The sequence below is a fragment of the Mirounga leonina genome, unplaced genomic scaffold (genome assembly GCF_011800145.1).
Source record: "Mirounga leonina isolate KUSES-001 unplaced genomic scaffold, KU_Mleo_1.0 Mir_173, whole genome shotgun sequence".
Classification (NCBI taxonomy): Eukaryota; Metazoa; Chordata; class Mammalia; order Carnivora; family Phocidae; genus Mirounga; species Mirounga leonina.
The window spans coordinates 76186090-76212631 of record NW_023270447.1 but is presented as its reverse complement, the minus strand read 5'-3'; the positions used below and the strand labels follow the sequence as shown (position 1 = coordinate 76212631).

The following is a 26542-nucleotide window of genomic DNA, read 5'->3' as shown; positions in this document are numbered from 1 at the left end:
CTTTGGGGCAAGGAAAACATTAAGAGGGCCCAGATCCAACTCGATCAGGATGAAGTCAGGAGGAAGCTGTTTGCCTTGAACGGCAGCCCTGCTCTCTGCCCTGGTTGTTGGGGTGGGGAGGGTGGGGGGTGGTGTGGTGTGGAGGGGGGATTTGTGAAAGAGAGGCCAGGAGACCAGCTGCCCGGGAGACAGCATAGCCTGGGGTTCCTGGAGGCTTGGCCTCAGTCCCGAAGAGTCAAGAGTCGGGCCTCAGTGAAATGCAAATAGGCATTTCAGCTGAGCACCTGCTATCCATGTCTGGGAGGGGGCTGTATACATAATTGAGATATCTCTTCCCGGAAGGGGTTTACAGTCTGGGGAGGGAGAGCTATTTCTGTCAGTACCTTACCCTTCAGGACAGAATTTGATAAAAAATGGAGATACAACAGGTGTTAAGAGCATGGCCTTTAGAATCCGAGAGACCTGGCCTCAAATCCCAGCTTCCTCGCTTTCTATCAGTATAACTTGGCGGAAAGCTCTGCAACTCTTCCGCAGCTCAGCTTTAAATCCATCCTACAGGGGTGGTTAGGAGGATGACCTGAATGTACAGATGAAGGAAACTGAAGCTGCCTGCACCATCCCGTTTCTACTGATAGAAATCCTACCTATCCTTCCAGCTCCAGCTCAGGTATCACCTCTGGCAGTTTTCCTGGCAGGAAAATATAGGTCCTTTATCATGCTTCTGTAGCCAATTCCAATGACTATAGTAATCATCATGATCATAATGGCAGTGAACATTGGTTGAGTGTTTACTATATGGCCGGGACTGTGCTGATCCCCACAAAGCCCCATAAGGTAGATACTATTATAATCCCATTTTACATATTGGGAAACTGGCACAGAGAGGTTAATTAACTTACCCAAGGCCACACAGTCAATAGGTAGTAAAGCTAGGATTCGAATTGAGTCTGTGCATTGCCAAGGCCCTTGCTTTTATCCATCAGCTTTTATCCACCACTCCCCGCATTGTGCCAGCCATTCTGCAAGGCCCCTTCTCTCCCTGACATTGGTTATTAAGTGTTGAAATAGCAATCCTGGGGAAGATAGTGCCTCCCCTACCGGAGAAGGTAAGCGTCAGGGAGCTGGCCTGAAGCCAGGTTACAGGGCAGCAGAGCCTGGTTCAGCCAGACTGATGCATCTCTTGTATTTGAATGTGAGTAACCCTCAGAGCAAGCCAAAATGCAGTTTATACTTAGCTCTTGGCAGTCTCCAGCCCAAGGGATTGTGGGAGGTCAGTTTAAATAGCAAGTGATGACTGGTCTTATCACCGTGGTGTTTAAATAGAGGCCCTCGTTGGCAGATGTAAAGCAGATTTTGGAACGGGAGATCTGAGCTGGTTTCACTCAGATACCACTATCCAAGCAAGGTTTCCCGCCTCTGTGACCTTGGGCTGCTTTTCTGGAAACCGTTCTTTCCCAGAGTTGTAGCTGATAAAACATCAATTCTTGGAGCCAGGAGGGTCCTTAGAGCTGTTGCTAATAATAGTGATAATAAAAAAGGAAATTTTAAAAATAATAGTAACGAGCTAGAATTGTGTTAGTATTTTTTATGTGCCGGGTGGTCTTTCACCACGTGCCTTATTTCATGTAACGTGACAATCCGTGAGCGTTTACAGTCACTCCATTTTTCAGAGGGGCAGCTGAGGCTCAGAGAGTTACGGTAACTCTCCTGGAGTCACACAGCAGTAAGTGGCAATGGCAGGACCCCAGCCCAGAATTGCTGGTCTTCAACATCCACGCAGGGAAGCAGAAGCAGAGAGAGAAGTGACTTTGGTCTTGCTGCCCCACCCTTGACATTGAGGTCTGCTGACGCCACGCTGAGAAAGCCCCTGAGTCTGAAACCTTGCTGCCTGCTTCTAGTGTTGCCCTCAGCCTACTTCCCTCGCTAGTGGCACTTCCCATTCCGAGACTGCGCTATGAGTACAGTGGCCGGAAGTCCTGGCTTCATGTCCATGTATATTAATAGAGCCTCCTTTATTCTCACAGTGTCCCAGTTGGGCCTACCTATGTCCCAAAGACAAGGTTCCTGATAGTGGGGAGACCTCAGTACTACCTCACCTGCAGTATATTGGAGACCAAAGTGTTGGGAGGACCTGATCAGGTCTGGCTCTTCCCTTTCTTGCTCTGTGACTTTGGCCAAGTCTTGGTCCTTCTCGGGGAGTTGAGATCCTCCACTGACAGCAGCTCCCACCGAGGTATTTGCCTTCAAAATGAGGATGGCCCTTGCCTCCTTCCTCCCCTCCTTTCCACCTCAGTGGTCTCTGCCCAGTGGAGTCGAGAGCCACTTGGGAGCCGGACTAGATGTTGCCTCAGACGCACCCTCCCCAACTGACATTGCGGGTAAAGGAACTCAAGAACCAGAGACATCGCAAGTGAGGACACTGGCCTGAGGCCAACACCAGGTGGTTCTCACAACCGCCCCTCAGTGGGAAACCGTTGTTTCACTCTGGGACAGAGTCCAGGGTCGAATCCCTGCTCTGGGTTAGCCGTCCACGTATGTGTGCTTGTTGAACACTTAGCACTTCAGATAACTTCTGTGAACACACCGGACGTGGTTCCTCTGCAGAAGAGGAGCACGGTGGCTTGTCCAGAGGCAGAAGCCACCCAGGCAGGGGCCCTCACTTCCCTCCCTGCCAGCAGACCCAGACACCGCCATTTTACAGTTCTTAAGCTCTGGGCTCTGGAGGAGGGGCTTCATGTCAGGAGCTCTGCACACCTCAACTCTTTGGCCAGACACTTGAGGGCTGCTAATAGGTGTGTGTTCAAACTGTGTAACCCCTGGGCCAGTGGCATCGCCTTTGCTTGACGTTAAATGCTCATAAAATTGAACCAAGCACCACTTCACAAGGGCTTGGGGCATAATTAACATTGATGAAGCCCTTTGAAATGCCTGGATGAAAGGACATTTAATTATATTGCGCTGTTACTAACCAGGTCTGTCCGTAGCCAGTCATTATGCATGGAGATGACTGTGCTTGTGGAAATGGCCTTTGAGAAACCTCAGCTGCCCATTTCACCAGTGGGAATGGAGCACTTATGAGGCGGGGTTATTTTTTTTCCTAATTCACTTTGCCACCTTTAAAGGACACCTGAGAGAACACAGCGGGAGATGGTCTGCAGGAGTAGTTACCATCAGGAGACTGGAAATCAGACCTCAAGCCACACAAATCCTCCCCATCCCCACCTTGGGCAAGTTCTTGCACTTCTCTGGGCCTTCCTTTGTTCATGTGTAAAGTCCTTCCGACTTGTGTGCAGAAATTCGGACTCATAATAGTCCCCACTTTGTCAGTTGGTTGTGGCCCAAAGGCAAGGCATGGAAAGGGCTTTGCATCACACCTAACGTGTAGATATGAAAATACTCCAGAAACACCCACCTTTATTATCATAGTAACCTTGCGGGTTAACTGTCAACCATTTATCATTAGCGTAGGCCCAAGTTTCTGGGCCAAGCGCCTGTCTGTTCCCCAGATCTCTGCCTCCATGAAGCTGAGGTCCTTGCTCTGTATTCTTAATGAGCCACCCTTAGTGAAGGGCTTCCTTTGGGGTCTTCAGACTTGACCCTCTAAACAAACACCGTGTATTGCCTCACTCATTCCTTTGGTTGACATCTGAAACTTAAAACTTGTGTGACAAGTTTATATTTGCAAAGTATGTCATTTCTGGCACATTTTAGTACTAGTATTTTTTTTTATAGTCCTTGGAATATAAAGCCCACTTGATACCTACCATCAGCCTTCTGAAAAAGCTCTTCTTTAGCAGTTGGAAATTTTACATCATTCCTTTTTCTCCTTAATTTTGTATCTCCCTTATGTTTCCCCCACAGAATTTGGTCCCCAAACAGTGTCTATCTTTTAACACTTAAACATTTTATGGACACTTATCATACTTCTCTACAAGAAGGAATGTAAAATATGCACTCAAATTTCACTTTTTAATATTTTCTTTGACATAAGGTTTGTGAAATAACAAAAATTCAACTAAGTAAATTTTGAAGCTCTAACTGGCTTTATTAATTGATTCATGAGTCAGGCAGCATCCCATCTAGCAAGTGGAGGAGAGCTCCAAAGGCTACAGAAAGAGAAGAGGTCTTTTTTTTTTTTTTTTTTTTAAGATTTACTTATTTGAGAGAGAGAGTGTGTGTGCATGTGTGTGCAGGGGGCAGGGCAGAGGGAGAGAAAGAAACTCAAGCAGACTCCCGGCTGAGTGCAGAGCCTGGCATTGGGCCCCATCTCATGACCCTGAAATTATGACCTGAGCCAAAATCAAGAGTTGGACACTGAACTGACGGAGCCACCCAGGTGCCCTGAAAGGGAAGAGTTTTTAAACGCGAGACAAGAAAGATATAAACAGAAAAAAGAATTACTTCAGGTGAAGTGACTTTCCTTTTGGGACAAAAGAGTCTTATTAAATGGATTACCTCATCTTCCTTTGAGGGATAGAGAGGGCCCATGTGACAGATTACCTTATTGGTGCTGATCAGAAGATTCCTGACCAGTTAAGATTACCTTTCTGGAGGAGGTTAGAACTTCAGTAAGGTTAGGTGTTAAGCCCCAGTTTGGTGATTTGATGTAAGTGATGCCAATTTGGGCCTCAGGCTTTCTTTTTAACAGGTTCAGAAGTACTGACTCAATCTAGAAGTTCTTTATTCATACAATTGAATAAAAGCAATTGGTGAATGCAGTATAAAGTTTTATAATAATTATTAAGCATAAAATAACATTGTATTAGGAATGAATATCTGAGAAGAATGGGACTTCTTTCCCCCAATATTCAAGAAAAATATTACTGATTGCTAGAATGAGACAGATTTTAACATCAGTTCTGTTGCAGGTTTTGGGCTTTATAGCTGAGGTGCTGAGAACGTGTTCACATAAGTACCTGCAATGGAAAGAATGTTATTATAGAAGCATCCCTAAATTCTTTCAAGTCCTCCCAAGTTATGTGCTAAAAATTGCATAGTGATGGGGCACCTGGGTGGCTCAGTCAGTTAAGCTTCCAACACTTAATCTCAGCTCAGGTCTTGATCTCAGGGTCATGAGTTCAAGCCCCATGTTGGGCTCGTGCTGGGTGTGAAACCTACTTAAAAAAAACACACACATAGTGATAAACTATTTTTATTGACTTATCAGCTAACAGTATGAGTAGAGCATCCTTTATTTTTCTTCAAAACAAAGTACTGTATACAGTTAATTTACAACAGGATTTATTTTGCTTTCACAATATAGGTTCTCTTCCCTTCTAGATTCTTCCATTCTAGATTCTGCCGGTCTAATAATTAAATTGACATAAGACAGATTCACAGGAGAAAAATATAATTTCATACATATGGGAGCCACAAAGAAAAATTTAATTTCATACATACGGGAGCCACAAAGATATGATGCTCAAAGAAGTAACCAAAGCAGGCAGCTTTTATACCTTTTGGACAAAGAAACAATAAATTTGTGAATAATTGAAAAAGGGGTTTGGGCTCGGGGTAATAAATTAATGAGGTAGTAACAAGGTTTGTTTATACAGTCTTCTTGGCCCTAAATTTCCTATCTCTGGTGATAAGGATGTCTCTCTTCCTCCTGGTACATATTAGGAAAATACCTTTCACATGGGAGATTTATTTCCTGCTTTCAGGGGGGACAAAAGGGGACTCAGAGTACCCTTCTTGTCCTGGCTATTTCTTAAGTAACTTAATTCAAAATAATCAGTATGCCAAAATGACGTATTTTGGGGTGGTGTGTTCTCCTCAACAATTTCTGTGAAGTTTACCAAAAAGGCCTTATCAATTATGCTGATAAATTTTCACTTAGAGGCACGTTGGATTAACCTATCTAGAAGGGGTTGGGGAAACAGACATCTTGTTAATTTTACTACACCATTGCCTATCCTGTATTGCAATACATATATTTTATTTTTTAAAGTAAGCTCCACGTCCAGTGTGGGGCTTGAACTCAAAACTCTGAGATCAAGAGTTGCATGCTGCACCAACTGAGCCAGCCAGGTGTCTCAATACTGTTTTTAATAGTATACATACTATACATACAATACTATAGTATCTGTACTGTATTATTTATACTATACATACAATACTATAGTATTTATACATACAATACGTACATACAACTACTATAGTATTTGTAGAAAAAAATGTAATTATAAATGCTTTATCATATGTTTGAATATGGTAATTGTAATCCCCAGCACAATCACTAAGAAAATAACTCAAAAATAAGTAGTGAAGGAAATGATAAGGGTATTAAAATGGTACTGTAGAGGGGCGCCTGGGTGGCTCAGTCAGTTGAGTGTCTGACTCTTGGTTTCAGCTCAGGTCATGATCTTATGGGTTAAGAGATCAAGCCCCACATTGGGCTCTGTGCTCAGCAGGGAATCTGCTTGAAGATTCTCTCCCTCTGCCCCCCTCCCTGCTCAAGTGTGCATGCTTTCTCTCTCTCTCTCTCTCTCTCTCAAATAAATAAATAAAATCTTTTCAAAAAAATGGTACACTAGAAAATATTTAACACAAAAGAAGGCAGTAATGGAGAAACTGAGGAACAAAAAGAGACATGACATGTAGAAAACAAAACAGAAATCTTTCCTTATCAGTAATTACAGTAAATGTAAATGACTTAAACTTTCCAATTAAAGGGGAGAGATTGACAGAATAGATTTTTTAAGAAACATAATCCAAGTATATGCTATTTACAAGACACTCACTTTAGATTCAAAGACAAAAATGAGGGGGATGCCTGGGTGACTCATTCAGGTAAGCATCCAACTCTTGATCTCAGCTCAGGTCTTGATCTCAGGGTCATGAGTTCAAGCCATGCATTGGAGCCCACTTAAAAAAACAAACAAACAGGGGTGCCTGGGTGGCTCAGTTGGTTAAGTGCCTGCCTTCAGCTCAGGTCATGGTCTCAGGGTCCTGGGATCGAATCCTACATTAGGCTCCCTACTCAGCGGGGAGACTGCTTCTCCCTCTCCTCCCTGCTCATGCTCTCTGTCACTATCTCTGTCTCTCTCAAATAAATAAAATCTTTTTTTTTTTAAAGGGTGGGTAAAAAGATGGGAAAAGATATTCCATGCAAACAGTAACCAAAAGAGAGCTGGACTGGCTGTACTAACATTAAACAAAATAGACTTTAAGATGAAAATTGTTATGAGTGACAAAGACATTATATAATGGTAAAAGAGTCAATCTATCAAGAAGATATAATAATAATAAAGTAATATATACACCAAAATACATGAAGCAAAAATTGACAGCATGGAAAGAAGAAACAGGCAGTTCAGCACTTACCCCACTAGCAGAAGATTGACAAGGAAATAGAAGACTCGAACAACACTATGAATCAATTAGACCCAACCATCATCTATAGAACATCTCACCCAACTGTAGCAAAATACCCATTCTTCTCAATGGCATATGGAACATTCTGTGGGATAGAGCATATGTTAGGCTACAGAACAAATGTCAATAAATTTAGAAGATTGAAATCATACAAAGTATGTTCCCTGACCACAATGGAATAAAATAAGAAATCAATAACAAAAGGAAATTCCTAACAATAAAGTGGGAAGTTGACAAATATGTGAAATTTATTTTTTTTTAATATTTTATTTGATAGAGAAAGAGCACAAGCTGGGAAGGGGGGCAGAGGGAGAAGGAGAAGCAGGCTCCATGCTGAGTAGGGAGCCTGATGCGGGCTCAATCCCAGGACCCTGAGATCATGACCTGAGCTGAAGGCAGACGCTTAACTGCTTAAACGACTGAGCCACCCAGGCACCCCATAAATATGTGAAATTTAAACAACACACTCCTAAATAACCAGTGGGTTAGTGAAGACATCCTGGGGGAATTTAGAAAATACCTAGAGACAATCTCATCCTAATATTCACATGGTGATGCAAAGAACCCCAAGTAGCCAAAGCAGTCTTGGAGAAAGAACAAAGTTGGAGGATTTCAACTTCTTGATTTCAAAACTTACTGCAAAACTAGAGCAATCAAAACAATGTGGTACTGATGTAAGGATAGACCTACAAATCAATAGAGTCTGAATATAAACCAACACATCTATGGTCAATTGATTTTCTACAAGGGTGCTAAGACCACTCAGTGAGGAAAGAATAGTTTTTTCAACAAATGATGCAGGAACAACTGGATATCCACATGTAAAAGAAAGAAATTGGTCTCCTTCCTCACATCATGTACAAAAATAACTCAAAATAGATCAAATACTTACATGTAAGAGTTAAAACTATTAAATTCTTGGAAACACAGATAGAGGCACACCTTGGAGACATTGCAAGTTTGGTTGTAGATCATCACAATAAAGTGAATATCACAGCAAAGTGAGTCAAATGAATTTTTTGGTCTCCTAGTGCATATAAAATTATGTTTATACTCTACTGTAGGCTATTACATGTGCAATAGCATTATGTCTAAAAAACAATGTACATACCTTAATTTAAAAATACTTTAGGGGTGCCTGGATGGCTGTCAGTTAAGCTGCTGACTCTTGACTTCGCTTGGGTCATGGTCTCAGGGTCCTGGGATCCAACCCCGCATTGGGCTCCACGCTCAGCTGGGAATCTGCTTGAGATTCTCTCCCTCTCCCTCTGCCCTCCCCCTGCTTGTGCACGCTCTCTCACTCTAAAATAAATAAATAAATCTTCAAAGAAAATAAATAAAAATACAAATACTTTATTGCTTAAAAATGCAAATCACTATCTGAGCTTCAGCAAGTCACAATCTGCTGGTGGAGGGTCTTGCCTCTGTGGTGATGGCTGCTGACTGATCAAGGTGCTGGGTGCTGAAGATGGAAGCAGCTGCGGCAGTTTCTTAAAATAAGACAACAGTGAAGTTGGCTACATTGACTGACTCTTCCTTTCATGAAAGATTTCTCTGTAGCGTGTAATGCTCTTTGAAAGCCTTTTACCTACAGTAGAATGTCATTCAAAAATGGAGTCAATCCTCTCAAACCCTGCTGCTGCTTTATCAACCAAGTTTATGTAATATTCCAAGTCAATTGCTTCATTTCAACGATCTTCACAGCATCTTCACCAGAAGATTCCATCCACCACTTTCTTTGCTCATCCATAAGAAGCACCTCCTCGGGGCACCTGGGTGGCTCAGTGGGTTGAGTGGCCCACTCTTGAGTTCATCTGAGGTCATGATCTCAGGGTTATGGGATCAAGCCCCACATCAGGCTCTGCACTCAGCATGGGGTCTGCTTGAGATTCTCTCTCTCCCTTTCCCTCTGCCTCTCCCCCTGCTCACATTCACGCTCTCTTTCTCACTCTCTTTCTCAAATAAAATCTTTTAAAAAAATACTAAAGAAGACCTTCTTATCGGTTCAAGTTTTATCATGAGATTGCAGCCATTCAGTCCCATCTTCAGGCTCCACTTCTCATTCTAGCTCTCTTGCCGTTAACACCACATCTGCAGCTACTTCCCCCACTGAAGTCTTGACCCCCTCACAGTCATCCACGAGGGTGGGAATCAGTTTATTCCTGTGTATGTTGATATTTTGACCTCTTTCCATGAATCATGAATGTTCTTAATGGCATCTCAAATGGTGAATCCTTCCCTGAAAGTTTTTAGTTTACTTTGCCCAGATTCATCAGAGAAATCACTCTCTATGGTGGCTATAGCTTAAGAAATGTATTTCTTTGGTTTTTTTTTTTTTTAAGATTTTATTTATTTATTTTAGAGAGTGCAGGGGGAGGAGCAGAGGAAGAGGGACAAGCAGACTCCATGCTGAGCACAGAGCCTCATGTGGGGCTCCATCTCACAACTCAGATCATGACCTGAGTTGAAATCAGGAGTCAGATGCCCAACTGACTGAGCCGCCCAGGCACCCCAAGAAATGTATTTCTTAAATAATAAGACTTGAAAGTTGAAATTACTCCTTGATCCATGGGCTGCAGAATGGATGATGTATTAGCAGGCATGAAAATAACATTAATCTCGATGTACATCTCCATCAGAGCTCTTGGGTGACCAAGTGCATTGTCAGTGAGCAGTAATGTTTTGGAAGAAATCTTTTTTTCCTGTGCAGTAAGTCTCAACAGTGGGCATAAAATATTTGATAAACCATGTTGTCAACAGATGTGCTCTCATCCAGGCTCTGTTGCTCTATTTATAGAGCATAGGCAGAGTAGATTTAGTATAAGTCTTAAGGACCTTAGGATTTTTGGAATGGCAAATGAACATTGGCTTCAGCTTAAAGTCACCAGCTGCATTAGCCCTTAACAACACAGTCAGCCTGTGCTTCTTTTAAATTTTTTTTTTTAAGTAGGCTCCAAGCCCAGAGTGGAGCCCAATGTTGGGCCTGAACCCACAACCCTGAGATCAAGACTCTAACTGAGATCAAGAGTCAGATGTTGGGGCGCCTGGGTGGCTCAGTTGGTTAAGTGACTGCCTTAGGCTCAGGTCATGATCCTGGAGTCCTGGGATCGAGTCCCACATCGGGCTCCCTGCTCAGCAGGGAGTCTGCTTCTCCCTCTAACCCTCCCCCCTCTCATGCTCTCTCTATCTCATTCTCTCTCTCAAATAAATAAATAAAATCTTTAAAAAAAAAAAAGTCAGATGTTAATCAACTGAGCCACCCAGGTGCCCCTGTCCTTTGAAGCTTCTAAACCAGGCATTGACTTCTCTCCAGCTATGAAAGTTCTCAATGGCATCTTGGTCTACATTGAAAATCTGTTGTTTAGTTAGCCACCTTCATCAGTTATCTGAGCTAGATCTTCTGGAGAACTGGCTGCAGCTTCTACATCAGCACTTGCTGCTTCAGCTTCACCTTGTACTTTTATTTTATGGAGATGGCTTCTTTTCTTAAACCTCATGAACCAACCTCTGCTAGCTTCAGGCTTTCCTTCTGCAGCTTCTTCCCTTCACTCAACCTCATAGAATTGAAGAGAATGAGGGCTTTGCTGTGGATGAGCCTCTGGCTTAAGGAATTCGGTGGCTGGTTTGATCTTCTAACCAGACCACTCATACTTTCTCCATATCAGCAATAAGGCTGTTTTGCCTTCTTATCATTCATGTGTTCACTGGAGTAGCACTTTTAATTTCCTTCAAGAACTTTTGCTTTGCATTCACAACTTGACTAACTGTTTGGTGCAGGAAGCCTAGCTTTCAGCCCATCTAGCTTTTGAACATGCCTTCCTCACTGAGCTTAATCATTTCTAGCTTTTATTTTTTAATTAAAAAAAATTTTTTAAGTAATCTCTATACCCAACGTGGGGCTCAAACCTACAGCCTTGAGATCAAGAGTTGCATGCTCTACCAACTAAGCCAGCCAGGCGCCCCAATCATTTCTAGCTTTTGATTTAAAGTGAGAGACATTTGGTTTTCCTTTCACTTGAACACTGAGAGGCCATTGTAGGCTTGTTAATTGGCCTAATTTCACGATTGTGTCTCAGAACATAGAGGCCCAGGACAGGGAGAGAGACAGGCAATAGCCTCTTGATGGAGCAGCCAGAAGACACAAAGCATTTATTGACTAAGGTCACCGTCTTATATGGGCATGGTTCATGGCACCCCAGAACAATTACAGTTATAACATCAAAGATCATTGATACAGATTACCTTAACAAATATAATAATAGTGCAAAGTGCACTAAAGGAAAGCATAGTGAAACAAGGTATGCCTGTATAAATTTTTGTGAACTTGGATTAGGATTAGGATTAGTTTTCTAATGGTCTGTGGCCATACCACCCTGAACACACCTGATCTCGTCTGACCTCAGAAGCTAAGCAGGGTTGGGCCTGGTTAGTACTTGGATGGGAGAAAAAAAAACAAAACTGGATTATGACACCAAATGCATGGCAACAAAAGAAAAAATAGATAAACTTCATCAAAATTAAAACTTATATACATCAAAGCACTTTATCAAGAATAAAAATATGACCCACAGAATAAAAGAGAATATTTGTAAATCATATATTTGGCAAAAGTTTAGTATCCAAATATATAAAGAACTCTTAAACCTCAAAATTTTCTTTAATGTGCAGAAGGTTGCACAACATTGTGAGCGTACTAAATGCCACTGACTTGTACTCTTTAAGATGGTTAATGGTCAATTTTTATTATATGTGAATCTTACCTCAATTTTTTAAAAATAGGCAAAGAAGATAAATGGGTAGTAAGCATGTGGAAAGATGCTCAGCATCATTAGTCGTTAGGGAACTGCATTATCAAAACCACAACTAGATACTTCTGCATACCCGTTAGGGTGGCTATCATAAATTTTTTAAAAAGGAAAATAGACTGAGCACCTGGGTGGCTCAGTCAGTTAAGCATCTGACTCTTGATTTCAGCTCAGGTCATGATCTCAGGGTTGTGAGATCAAGCCCCAAGTCAAGCTCTGTGCTCAGTGGGAAGTCTGCTTGAGATTCTCTCTCTCCCTTCTCTCTGCCCCTCCCCCTGGTGTGTGCTACACCCTCCTTTAAAATAAATAAATAAATCTTTAAAAAATAAAAAATAAGTAAAAAGGAAAATAACAAGTGTGGGTGAAGATGTGGAGAAATTGGAGCCACTATGGAAAACCATTTGACAGTTTCCCCCCAAAAGTTAAAATAGTCACTATAGATACCCAAGAGAATAAAAAAAATATGTTTGTATGAAAACTTGTACAAGCATGTTAATAACATTGTTTGCAATAGACAGCGGAGATCACTCAAATGTAACTGGTGAATGGATAAACAAAATGTATTATATCCATTGATGGAATATTATTTCACCGTAAAAAGGAATGAAGTACGGGTCCATGTTATAACATATGAACCTTAAAAACATTATGCTCGGGGCGCCTGGGTGGCTCAGTTGGTTAAGCGACTGCCTTCGGCTCAGGTCATGATCCTGGAGTCCCTGGATCGAGTCCCGCATTGGGCTCCCTGCTCGGCAAGGAGTCTGCTTCTCCCTCTGACCCTCCCCCCTCTCATGTACTCGCTCTCTCTCATTCTCTCTCTCTCAAATAAATAAATAAAATCTTTAAAAAAAAAAAAACACATTATGTTCAGGGCGCCTGGGTGGCTCAGTCGGTTAAGCGGCTGCCTTCGGCTCAGGTCATGATCCCAGGGTCCTGGGATCGAGTTCCGCATCGGGCTCCCTGCTCAGTGGAGAGTCTGCTTCTCCTTCTCCCTCTGCCTGCCTCTCTGCCTACTTGTGCTCTCTCTCTATCTCTCTGTCAAATAAATAAATAAAATCTAAAAAAAAAAACAACATTATGCTCAGTGAAAGAAACCAGACACAACCACATACTGTAGGATTCCATTTATACGAACTGTCCAAAATAGGCAAGTCCGCAGAGACAGGAAGTAGATTAGTGGTGACCAGGGGCCAGGGTACCGGGGAGTGGAGAGGGACTGCTAATGGGTTTGGAGTTTCTTTTTTGGGATGGTGGAAATGCTCGGGATTTAGAGAGTGGTATGGTTGTATAACACTGATGAAACTGGTCATTTCGAGTATTATGTTGCAAGTGTAGAAATCGGATCTTGCACCCCGTTTGTTGTTGTTGCTTGTTGTGGTTTGTTAGTGTTTCTTGTTTTGTGATTTTTCTAAACTCTCTTTGTAAAGTCTGTGTCCTCTATGTGGGCAGCCTGATGAAGTCTGTTCCTCTTAAGTGGTCAGCTTGAGTTTTGACAGTTTCCTTAACCACGTAGAGCCGGAAAAGGGGGAAGAAAAAAAAAGAGGAAAGAAACCTCCCCAAATTCTCCCAGTCTTTGCAGATTGGTTGTGTTGGGGCCTTCTGCTGCTTAGCCAGGCTGTTTGCCACTCACTCTGCCTTAGCCTTTGCTCCCTGCTTGCACCCCACCAGAAGGCCAGCCAAGGGGTGAAGGCTACTGTTTTCTCAGGTGTTTTTGGAGCATGCATCCAGCCCTGGCTACATGCTTGGCCTTTTCAGTTCCTCAGTGTGTGTGGAAACTTAAGAAAGCTCTTACCCTCTATGTATCTCTTTTCCCAGACTATTCTGCCCAGGTTTTTCCTTCTGTCTGTCGCTCATCCTGAGTACTGTCCCTTGCCCTAAGCTGTTACAAAGCCTTTAAAGGCTTTGACCATAAAGAGCCTGGGAAGCTGTTCCCAGCCCTGATATCCCTCCACGTCAGATAAAACAAAGACAAGCCCTGTGCCAATCCTTCAGGGGTTACCAGACAGGTAAGAACCCACAACCACGGTTAAAAAATAATAATAATAAGGGGTGCCTGGGTGGCTCAGTTGGTTAGGCGACTGCCTTCGGCTCAGGTCATGATCCTGGAGTCCTGGGATTGAGTCCCGCATCGGGCTCCCTGCTCAGCAGGGAGTCTGCTTCTCCCTCTGACCCTCCCCCTTCTCATGCTCTTCTCTCTCAAATAAATTTAAAAATCTTTAAAAAATTTAAAAAAATAATAAGTAGTTTCATTTATTGCTCTCTCTGCATCCTTGTGGCTGCCACAGATCTGGGGTGTAAGGGATGGGAGGCAGGCAATTTAAAATGCCACTGTGTTTTTGTACCATAAAGCAATGGCTTCTTTCTTCACCATGCCTTCCTCTGGTTGTTATATGTTTTTGGCTAGACTGCAGAGTTGTATAAAAATGTGATTCTGATGGGTTTTGCCAGCTCATTAGTTGTTTTTCTGAAGGGATGGGTTCCTGAAATTCTCTATGCCACTGCTTTTTCAATGACATCACTCATAACGTTGTGAATATACCAAAAACCACTGAATGGGATACTTTAAAAAGGTCAAAATGGTAAATTTTTATGATTTATGAATCTTACCTCAATAAAAAAGGTAATGATGGGTTAAATAAAGGTATACTAGGTTTATAGAATGGCCTTAAAGAACATTTAGAGGCAGGCATTAAAATGGGAAGACATTAAAATACCTTAGCTGGGCAAAGAAAGGGGTGGGGGAATTAAGCAGTAGAATCATACACACTCGAATCAGATGGAAATGAAAGTCGCCTGTTAGTGATTATCTGGGATAGAATCAGATCTTGAGTCCCAAATAAAAATTGCTGGATCGTTAAGTAACCCTGGTTTATCAAGGAAGTGTGTCAGTTAGCTACTGCTGTGTAACAAACCACCTAAAAACCTAAACTTAAAAACAACCACCATTTTACTGCTCATAATTCCACAGGTCAAGAATCTGGACAGGATCCAAAAGAATTGAAATCAGGATCTAAAAGAGATAATAGCACTTCAATGTTGATTGCAGTACTATTCACAATAGTCAAGATGTGGAAATAACCTAAATGCCCATTGATAGACGAATGAAGAAAGAAAACATGATGCATACACACAGTGGAATATTATGCAGCCTTGTAAAAGAAAGACATCTTGCAATATGTGACAACATGGATGAACCTTGAAGACAGAATGCTAAGTAAAATAAGTGCTGTGGGCTAAATGTTTGTCACCACCCCCCATTTATATGTTAAAGCCCTAATCCCCAGTGTGATGCTTTGGAGGTAGGAACTTCGGAGATAATTAGGTCATGAAGGTGGTGCCCTCATGAGTGAGATTAGTGCTCTTTTTTTTAAGATTTTATTTATTTATTTGACAGAGAGACAGCAAGAGAGGGAACACAAGCAGGGGGAGTGGGAGAGGGAGAAGCAGGCCTCCCGCAGAGCAGGGAGCCCGATGTGGGGCTCGATCCCAGGACCCTGGGAGCATGACCTGAGCCCAAGGCAGATGCTTAATGACTGAGCCACCCAGACGCCCCGAGATTAGTGCTCTTATAAGAAGAGATACAAGAAGGGGATAATCTCTCTCTGACATGTGAGGATACACTAAGAAGGTGTACAGCTGCAAACCAGGAAGAGAACTCTAAGCAGGAATAGAATCAGCCAAAACCTTGATCTTGGACTTCCCAGCCTCTAGAACTGTGTGAAATAAATGTTTATTAAGTCACCCAGTCTGTAGTATTTGTTAGAGCAACCTGAACTAAGACAGTAAGCCAGTCACAGACAGAGAAATACTGTATGATTCCACCTCTATGAGCTGTCTACCAGAGTCAAACTCATAGAATCAGAGAGGAGGATGGTGGTTGCTGGGGCTGGTGGGGTGGGGAAATGGGAGTTGCTAAATCAATAGGCATGAAGTCTCAATATGGAAGATGAATACGTTCTAGAGATCTTTGTGCCTATAACAGTAATACATTGTACACCTAAGTTGTTAAGAGGGTAATCTTAGGTTAAGTGTTCTTATAATAGTTTTTTTAAGAAACAAAGAATGTGGGCAGAGCTCACAGCAATGGCTCATCTTTGCTCCATATAGTATTGTCTCGGGTGCTGGGCTGGGGCTGGGGCTGGAGCTGGAGAATCCAAGATGGAGTTACTCATGCCTGGAGCCTCAACTGGGATGGCTTACTCAGCTGGCAGTTGGCTGAGATGGCTGGGCCTGTCTCTTCTCTGGGTGTCGATCAGGCCCACTTGTATATCTGTTTGGTCTTTCACAGGCGCCCCTCTCTTCTTATGGATAGGCTGGACTTCTTTATATGTGGTTGAGTTTCCTTCTGTGCAAAAGTAGAAGTTACACAGCCTGAACCCAGAAGTCCGCCACCCTCATCCCCATGTCATGCTGTTGATCACAAACCCATCCAGATTCAAGTGTTGGGGAGTTGACGGGAATTGTGAGAGAAATGGCGGCCATCACTGCAATTTACTACAAATGGTAACCCCAACTTCAGGACAGTGTAATTGTGAAAGTTAATGGAAAAAATCCTGCCTCTCCACCAGGCCTCCACTGACACCACCCAGTTAGGAGAAGGGTGTTTCATTGCTGCCAGCCAGCGGTAGAGGTCCAGGCTCCCCATGTGGGCTCTTTTCACTCTGTGGGGCCGGGGGCGGGGAGGCCTCATCACTGGACCCCAGATCCCTCCTTGGCGTTCTCTGATAGTCCCAGCATGTGAGTTGAGGTGCCTTGTAATAGCCATGAAAGGTTGGAAATCTAGGCCCCCTACTTGGCTTATGCTGGCGTGGAGTGGGTGGGGTATCTTTTTTTTTCCTGTGATGTTTGAAATAGCACTTGTCCTAAAGTTTTCTGTCTTGCTTGGCTGCTCATCTCCTGGTCTTTTGACTAGAGAGCAGAGGCTTTTCTTAGAGCTTTTTGGTCTGTCCTCATTGATACTCCCAGGTTGCCCATTTCTTCAGCTTCAAATTCGAGGTATGTGAGGTAAAGAGAAGACCCAGGAACCCAGCACCATGTCGTTCCTCAGGCCCCCAGCAACCTAGCCTGTCTGCCTTCTTCTCTCTACCTTTCAGAGTTGTCTTGTGTTTGCTTTATATATAATGTCCAAGGTTTCCAATTGTACACAGCAGGAAGCATAGGAAAAAGTAAGTCTACTCCATCTTGCTGAAAGCAGAAGTTCTGTAATTTGCTTTTTAAATTGAGAGGAATAACAGAATTTATTGTATGTAAGCAGCATTAGACAGTTTAAGAGATCAGATTCCTATATTCGTAAGTGCAATTTATTAGACTTATAAGAATTTCTTAGTTCCTTAGTAAGATTTTGTTAAAGGAAACTAGATTCATGAATCTGTTACATTTATAGCAAATATAATTTTTTTAAGAAATCAAAGTCATGCAGATAGCCTTTTTTTGTCTGCAAAAGCCAACCCTCTGAGAGGAGAAAGAAGAAGAAATGAACATATATTCCCATGCCCCCAACTCCCTCCCTTACTAGGAGTTGGACTAATTATAAACATGTTCCCAAACCGTGTACAGTGAAGCATTGACTCAGGCTCTGTGAGGCAAGTAACAGAAACCAGGTCTTCAGCAAAAAAGACTGGGACTGCTCCCAGAATGGAAGGAAGAGCTAGAGAAGCAGGTTTCTGGAAGTCATGGGCACCAGGATGGCTCCTGGCCTTGCCCAGTCCTGGCCTTGGGCAGCAATGAGCCCAGACTTCTTTCAGCCTTCATGCTTCTCTGTTCAAGATTTGGACCCCAGAGGGGCACCCCAGTCAGTGAAGTGTCTGACTCCTGATTTCAGCCCAGGTCATGATCTCCATTTGGGTTGTGAGATCGAGCCCCATATCGGGCTCCATGCTGAGTGCTGAGTGCTGAGTGTGGAGCCTGCTTAAGATTCTCTCTTTCTCTCCCTCTGCCCCTCCCCGCCCCCAACTGGCATGCTCTCTCTCTCTTAAAAAAAAATAAGGGAGAGATAAATATATATAAATATCTCCCAGACAGAGTTTCTGACCTGCCTGGCTTGGGTCAAGCTTGTTTCATAGGCCCACCGTGGTCCAGGGGAGGATGGAGCACTTGGAATGAGAGTCCTAACAAGACCATACAAGGGGGAGTTGGGGGCATGGGGGAGTGCTCCACAGCAAAATCAGGGTGCTATTACCAAAAGAAAAGGAATGTGGTTAAGGTGGCAGGTGTGAGCATCACAGATGCCTGCAGACTAAGAGTTCTAGAGCCTCAGAGGTTTGGAACACCTGGGGTGGACGAGGGAGACCTGCCTGTGAGAGCCTCTAATCTGGTGTGCTGTGGGCCTCCAAGCAGTGGACCAAGGGTCCAGTGTTTCCCAAAGTTATTTAACTATGATGTGCTTTTTGCGTCAGAACTCCACCGACATCTCTAGGAACCCAGTTAGGGAAACCCTGGCCTGGTTGATCTCCAGTGACCCTTTCAGCTCTGAGATCCTGTAATCCTACAGGACAGACATGGTTTCTGCTTAATTCTGTCTGAGAAGAGACAACAAAAACACATAAAACAGGGCGCCTGGGTGGCTCAGTCGTTAAGCGTCTGCCTTCGACTCAGGTCATGATCCCAGGGTCCTGGGATCGAGCCCCGCATCAGGCTCCCTGCTCAGCGGGAAAGCCTGCTTCTCCCTCTCCCACTCCCCCTGCTTGTGTTCCCTCTCTCGCTATGTCTTTCTCTGTCAAATAAATAAATAAAATCTTAAAAAAAAAACAAAAAACACATAAAACAGAGATGGAGAAGGACCAAGGAGGTGCAGCTCAGGCTATGAGAGCCATCTTGGGAAGAAGTGGAAGCCATCTCCCTTGGGTCCATGAGATGCCCCCATTGACCTAGAGTTGTTGTATAAAGTGAAATGAACATAAGTCAGCTTCCTGCCTGGCCTGGCCCTTCACTTGCTTTCTGTTGACAGTCTGGCCCTGACCAGGGGCTTAGGTGAGGGCTGGAAGGTCCCTTGGAGGTTATCTGGGCCAGCATCTACGTTTTCCAGACAGGGACATACAAGCCTGATGAAGGGAAGGGACTCATCTAAGGTCATGCTGTGACGAGGCAGCAAGGATGGACCTAGAACCCAGGTCTCCTGGCTCCCAGCTCAGCGTCTTTCCTTTATTCTGCAGTGCTGCCTCTTGCTGGGGACAAAGTCAAGGACAGCCATGGTGGTTTCCATCAGTAGACACCCCCTCCCTCCTTCCACCTTAACCCACAGTGGACTGCCTTCTTAGCTGTCTAGGCCCTCAGCATTCCAGGGAAGAGGGGAGTAGAGGGTCAGAGTGTTGACTTCCTGCCTTACGCTTGCTAATTACCTGTCTTCCAGATGAATTGCAAGACTGTTTGTCTTGTTCACTCTTGATTTGCTAGCGCCTGGCCCAGGCCTTGAAGAACTGGCAGATTTCACAGGGAGGGCGGCTGGGTGGGAGGAATATCTCGAGCGAAGGGGGAGTTGGAAAAGGCCCATCCTGGGCAGGGAGGATTCATATTTGGCTAAGATAGAACATTCTTTGGTGTTTAGTGGTGAAATAATGCTGGAGGGTATGTGGGGGACATAGTATAGTATGGTTTAAATGCTGAGGCAAGTACCCTTTAACCCAGCAGTCCTCCTTCTAAGAATTTATCCCAAGGGAGTAATCCACATAAATGCACAAAAATGCATGTACTCGGATATTCAATCACAGTGGTGTTTAAAAAAAAAAAAAAGAAACAGCCTAAGTGTCCAGCAATGGAGAAGCAATGATATAAAATATGGCACATCCAAATGACAAGTTATGTGGTATTTATTAAAAATGATGAATTAGGGGGGCGCCTGGGTGGCTCAGTTGGTTAAGCAACTGCCTTCGGCTCAGGTCATGATCCTGGAGTCCCGGGATCGAGTCCCGCATCGGACTCCCTGCTCAGCGGGGAGTCTGCTTCTCCCTCTGATCCTCCCCCTCTCATGCTCTCTGTCTCCCATTCTCTCTCTCAGATAAATAAATAAAAAATCTTAAAAAAAAAAATGATGAATTAGGGGCCCCTAGGTGGCTTAGTCAGTTAAGGGTCTGACTTCAGCTCAGGTCATGATCTCAGGATCCTGGGATCGAGCTCCGTGTCAGGCTCCCTGCTCAGGGGGAGTCTGCTTCTCCCTCCTCCTCTACCCTTCCCCGCCCAACTCATGCTCTCTCACCCTCTTGCTTTCAAATAAATAAATCAAATCTTTTTTTAAAATGATGAATTAAATATACCTGAAAGGAGAATGTGTTTATAATACCTTGTGTAAAAGAACAGGTTATAAAACAGATTATAATCTCATTTTTGTAAAATGAACTAACATTGTCATTCATATCTGAATTTATGGACAGAAAAAAATTTTACAAGAACAATAAAAGTTTACAAGAACAAAATGTTTGCAATAGTGAGCTCTGGGTTTAGAATTACAGGTGGCTTTTCTATTTTGTTGTGATTATTATTCTTCCTATCATTTCTTTATATTTCCTAATTATTGTACAATGAATATATGTCTGGTAATTGTCTTCTGAAGTTAAAAGAAGATGCCATGCTAAAGAATCTGAACCTTATTCTTAAGGTTCAGAAGTTAAATGTTTGTAAATGAAATCATTAAAAATGCCCTAAGCAGATTAGCCAGTTTAAAGATTCTCATTGAGACCCCTCGGGGAACATGAAGACCCCATTGATAAAATGGCAAATAGTATCCCCGCCTGTGTTTCTCTTTTAAATTCTGATTTCTGGGGCGCCTGGGTGGCTCAGTTGGTTAAGTGACTGCCTTCGGCTCAGGTCATGATCCTGGAGTCCCGGGATCGAGTCCCGCATCGGGCTCCCTGCTCGGCAGGGAGTCTGCTTCTCCCTCTGACCCTCCTCCCTCTCATGCTCTCTGTCTCTCATTCTCTCTCTTGCAAATAAATAAAATCTTTAAAAAAAAAAAAAAAAAAATTCTGATTTCTGAATGTTGCTTTCCTGCACAAGACTGCAGTGAGTCAGTACATTAAGGAAAGAGCAGAGCAGATTTAGGCCTTATCAGGTCATCGTGACCGGTGGACAGAGGACGTTGCTTTCTAGAAGTGTCCAGCTCAGGGCAGTGTGTTGTAAACCAACAAGGCAGCCGCACTAACCTTGAGGAGTAAAATGTAAAACTCCAATAAAAGGCCTGGGATGCGGCTTTGTGGTGGATGTTTTTCTGGTTTTGTTTTGCGACAGTGAACAGTGGGGTTTCCTGTGGCCCCCCCCACCCCGCCCCAGGGCGCTTTAGCTTAGACCCAGCTCACATCTGCTCCTGTGAACTTTCCTTACAGGAAAACCTGATCGGCGCCCTTTTGGCAATTTTTGGGCACCTTGTGGTCAGCATTGCGCTTAACCTACAGGTAAGTCTCGTCACTAGCACTGTCTGGGGGCAGAGATACTGCTGATCAGCCGGGGTGTCTGGTGCAGGCCCCGCTGCGTCCTCACCATGGGATGTTGCCTACTCCATTCCTGGGCTGGGCCTTGGGCAGTCCCTTGTGGGTTGTTCCAGAATCTCTCTTGATTCTTTGCCCCCCGCGTGATCCCCCCACCCTCCTTGACTCTGATGACAGCGCTGTCCCTGACTTAGAAGTTGCTGGGGTGCCTTGGCCCAGCTGAGCCAGCCTGTAGCTGTGGTTTGGAGCAGGCTGATAGACTGAGGAGCTCCTGAGGGCACTGCAGGAACTGGTTCCCAGGGTATGCAGATGTAACTGGGAAGCTGACTGTGGTGGTTATTGCCCCCATGGCGGCTTTCAGCCAGTGGGGGATGGGAGTCTGTAGATAAATGCCCCAGGCTTCCATCCTCTAGTCACACGGCTCTGAGCCTAGTTCGCAGGGTGTCCCAGAGGGTCCCCAGTGGGATGAGCCCCTGTTGCCCAGGGCACTCCCTCTGCACCCTCCACTGGTCTGCTCCCTTCTCTGACTCACTTTCCCACACCCTTACTGTGCCTCCTGGAATCACCTCCCAAATCAACTACCTCCTTCCAAGTCCGGTCCCAGGGACTGCTCTGGGACACCGGGACTGAGACTTGACACCTGCGGACGAGTTAAATCCCACAGCACACCGTCCCACTCCTCTCTGCCAGCACTGCCCAGCTTCTGGTTGCAGAGAAGCGCTCTCCCTCCCTGGATCAGAGACGTGAACACACACGGGTAACCTGGTACATCTCGGCTCCACGCACGCCCATGTGCCACAGGGTGCCCGTGTGTTTCTGAGGCCGCGTGGTCTCCTGGCCACTTGTCTGGTTCATGCTCTTCTTTCCACAGAGCGGGGTCTCTGCCTCCGCATCCGCCCCTATGCAGCCCTCAGCACAGCGCCCCCAAGTGGGAGCTGTGGTCCCTCTAAGTCAACATGACTGCCTTGCTCGCCTTGGTCACCGCCCCACTTTCTGCATCCCAAGTGCACACTTCCAGAACAAAGCCTTTTGGCCATACTTGGGCCAACTATCCACCTGAGAGAGGGCAAGGTCCACGGATGCTCCCGGGCTGCCCAGCAGAGCTGCCGGCTCAGCTCGTCTACGGAAGGGAGTGCGGCCAAGCAGCCGCCCCGAGCGTGGCCACTCTGGGCACTGCAGTTAGAGTGAGAAGTTCAACCTGAAGCCAGGCGACCATGGGGTGGCGTCCTAGACCCCGGCTCCCACCAGACTGCGCACTGCCTGTGCTGTGCGTTAGAAATGCGCATCCCCAGGCCTGTCCGGGGAGTGTCTGAGGCTTCCCAGTCAGTTTGAGAACTGCTTAGCATGACAACCTGGTATTGAGATGGGGACTGCTTGCCTCTTCTCTGAGCCAGGACTCCAAAAAAACCTGACACATCTTCCCAAATAAAAGTGGGGGGTAGATTTAGGGTACAGACATCATAGCCTCTTTTTCCCAAACCTCTGGGCCAATCACCTTTTCTCGGATTTCTAGAAGTACTGCCACATCCGCCTGGCAGGATCCAAAGACCCCCGGGCCTATTTCAAGACCAAAACATGGTGGCTGGGCCTGTTCCTGATGCTGCTGGGTGAGCTGGGTGTGTTCGCCTCCTACGCCTTCGCTCCGCTGTCGCTGATCGTGCCCCTTGGCGCAGTCTCCGTGATAGGTAAGACCGGGGCCCCCACCACCGCTCCCGGGACCCACCTGCCTGTGCCGCCACCATACTCGGTAAACGAAGCAGCTTCTGCTTGGTAATGTCACTAACACTTACGAAGGGCTTCATACACACCGGCCCTGCGCTAAGCACTTTACAGATATGAATTCTTCTAATTCTCCTTTTTGAGGGCGACACTGTCATGATCCCCACTTTACAGATGAGGAAATAGGGGTCCAGGGTGGCAGGGCTGGGGTACAGGATGGTCTGGCTCCCTAATCTGTTTTAGATTCAGAAACTTTATCAGAGTTGCTTTCTAGTTCTCCTGCAGAAGGAAGATACAAACTTGCAGCTTTCATCCCAACACTGTCAAGACATCCTAAGCTTTCGTAGGATTCAGATATCTTGCACCTCTAACAGATGCACATTCAATTTATTCTCTGATCTTTTTACATCAGCTGACACCACCTCTGAGGCATTGGTCACTTTCTCACCTGCCATTTCTCTGTGATCTCTGTAATCCCGGAACCAGCGTCTCAGAACATTTGAACCAAAGAAAAGACAAAGGAGCTTTGATGTCCGTGTTCCACAAAAAAAAGTAGAATTAGGAAAAAAAATTCTTTTCTTCTTAAATAAAAGATGTTAGTAGATTAGTGAACACAGGAGCAGGGACCATGAACTTGCGTTGAAATGTTTCCTTCCATTTGCTGGCAGGCCCCACATGGCCTGGAAGCCCTTCCTTGCTCTTAAAGGAAAAAGTGGTATTTTGAGTAGTCTTTTTCCTCCTGGAGTAAAGAGGGCCCCTTCTACCCCATGGATAAGCACAGCAACCACGCGCCCCGCCTGTGCCCACAGCAGACGTCATCAGTCAGTCAGAGCGTCCCTTCTTAGAATTCTCAGAGCTTCAGGCAGTCCCCCCAGTTACCAGGAGCTGGCAAAGAAGTGGAAACCTATTGCTTTTCCCGATCCCGTGAAGAGTCCCTCTCTTTCTTGACCAGGGTTTGTACCCTCGCAGCCCACAAGATGAGTAAGGTCCTCCAACATACTGTGTTCTTTTCCACAAATACTGTTTTAAAATATAATCTGACCATAGAGTTGAGGGCCCAGGGGGAAGGGATAATTGGGCGATGGGCATGAAGGAGGGCCCGTGATATAATGAGCACTGGGTGTTATATGCAGCTGATGAGTCACTAAATCGTACCCTCTGAAACTAACAATACAGTATATGTTAGGTAAGTTGAATTTAAATAAAGAATTTTTAATAAATAAATAAATAAATAAAATATAATCTGAGTGCCTTTAGTTGAGGCAAGTAACCATCCCCAGTCCCAGCCTTTCCTTGTCTTCTCTGGCCCACTTTCTACGTGTGCCACCCTGACAGGGATTGAGGTTCGTCCTCTGCCCATGGCTGACCTCTGAAAAGGCTTCAGAACCTTTCCTCACAATGAGAAACAGGTGACTGAGTGACGAAGTGCTTTAAATATTTGCCTCCAAATTTTAATACTTTAGTAATTCACATAATCAAATTCTTAAAAATAAGAGACTGAAGTAGAATGATGGGTTCTCAGGTATCAGCCACTAGAAATTTAAGGGGCTCTCAGAGCTTCTTAAGTCACCGAGTAAAAAATAATATTAAAAATAAATATTAGAGTAATCACCACTATTTGTTGGGTACCTATTAAGTATCAGTCGCTATTCCAGGGACTTCAGTAGTAATAATTGCTCAGTTATTGAGTATTTACTGCGGACACATGATTTACATGCATTATCTCATTTAATTGCCCTTATAACTCAGAGAAGGAGGTGCTTTCAGTTGTGTGCTGATGAACCAACATTCAGAGAGAGGGAGAAAGTGAGAGAAGAAAAAGAAGAGAATGAGGCAGTGGGGGGAAGGGAGGGAGAGGGGAAGGAAGGAATGGACAGAAAAGTGGGAAAGGAGAAAGGGGTGAGGGGCTTGATTTCATTCCATTCAATCAATATTTATTGAGCATTTATTGTTGGGATTTTAGACCCCATTTGTGGTGTTTCTGATCTATATGGTGTAAAGACCACCACCGTGGCCACTCATGCTACGGTGGTTTCCTGAATATTTAACAAGCAGCAAGCTGGCCTGAGCTGGATGCAGACAGAGACCCACAGGTCGTGACTCACTCCAGCACACACAGCCAGAAGAGGCAGAGCTGAGAATAGCCATCCAGGTCTGTTCATAGTAATGCCAGCCCCATCCCTCCAGGCAGTGACAAGGAAGTTTGAGAAGGAGAGAAGAACCAGGGGAAGAGTGTTAGACGTAGTCACAGCAATGGAAGGAGTAAGAGCTGGGCTCCAGCACCCCTTACCAGTTGCGTAGTCCTGAGCAACTGCTTCACCTCTCCTAGCCTCAGTGTCCCATTTTTCAGATGGCACCCACCTCGACGGGTAGATGTGCCAGAAAGAACTTGTGCGAATCCCCTGTCACCCTGCAAGTACTCAACACCAGTGCTCCTGGACTTGTAGGAAATCCTCAGGAAGGCTCAGAGAGGAGCCTCTCTTTCTGAGATGGAATAACAGAGGAACCAGAAGGACTGAGTTTTGGGGAGCAGAAGGGAGAGGTTAGGAAGTACCAAGCCCTAAAGCAAATGAGCCTACCCTAGGGCCTGGGCAAAGGGACTCCATCGGACTGATAGCAGCCTCAATTTTCTTTTCCCTGTGCTTTTATTTTTTTACAGCTAGCGCCATCATAGGAATCATATTCATCAAAGAAAAATGGAAACCTAAAGACTTTCTGAGTAAGTTCACTGATATGAGCCCCTGTTCTTAATTCTGTGCTTGTACTGTTTGTTCATAATAAAGCCAGCTCACCCCAATTTAGAGATCATCCGTCTCTTGCTCCCTTCCGTGTTGTATATTCCACCCTCATCAGCTCCTGAGAGCTGGGTTTTTTCCTCAGTAGTTCCCAAATCTGGCTACACAACAGAATGATCTGTGAGATTTCTTAAAAGGGGCTTGATTTCATTCCATTCAATCAATATTTATTGAGCATTTATTGTTGGGATTTTAGGAGGCCTGATGAAAGGCACCCTCTTTACCTAAATGAGTTCTAAAGCAAATGGGAAACATGGAGGTCAGGAGTTATTCTTTATTACTTATGCAAGCTGGATTAGAGCATGCAGTTTAGGCATGCAGCCAGAGGAACTTGCTCATGCAGCCAGGTTTGGGAACCACTGTTCTGAATCATTGTTATAGGATAAGAGCAAGATGGAGCCAGGAGGCTGAAAAAAAGAAAAGAATCCTA

General features: G+C 44.6%; 1 protein-coding gene across 4 annotated transcripts in view; it reads left to right on the top strand.

The window, feature by feature from the left end:
- NIPAL3 (NIPA like domain containing 3) overlaps positions 1-26542 on the top strand; it is a 52888-nt gene that overhangs the window by 5814 nt on the left and 20532 nt on the right. For 3 of the 4 annotated variants that reach the window (XM_035019483.1, XM_035019485.1, XM_035019484.1), the window contains 3 exons: positions 21497-21565; positions 23112-23283; positions 25977-26036. In XM_035019483.1, coding sequence (XP_034875374.1) covers positions 21497-21565; positions 23112-23283; positions 25977-26036 — 301 coding nt within the window. Of the gene's footprint in view, positions 1-15150; positions 15397-21496; positions 21566-23111; positions 23284-25976; positions 26037-26542 lie in introns of those variants that run through there. The other variant, XM_035019486.1, reaches the window with a different exon arrangement.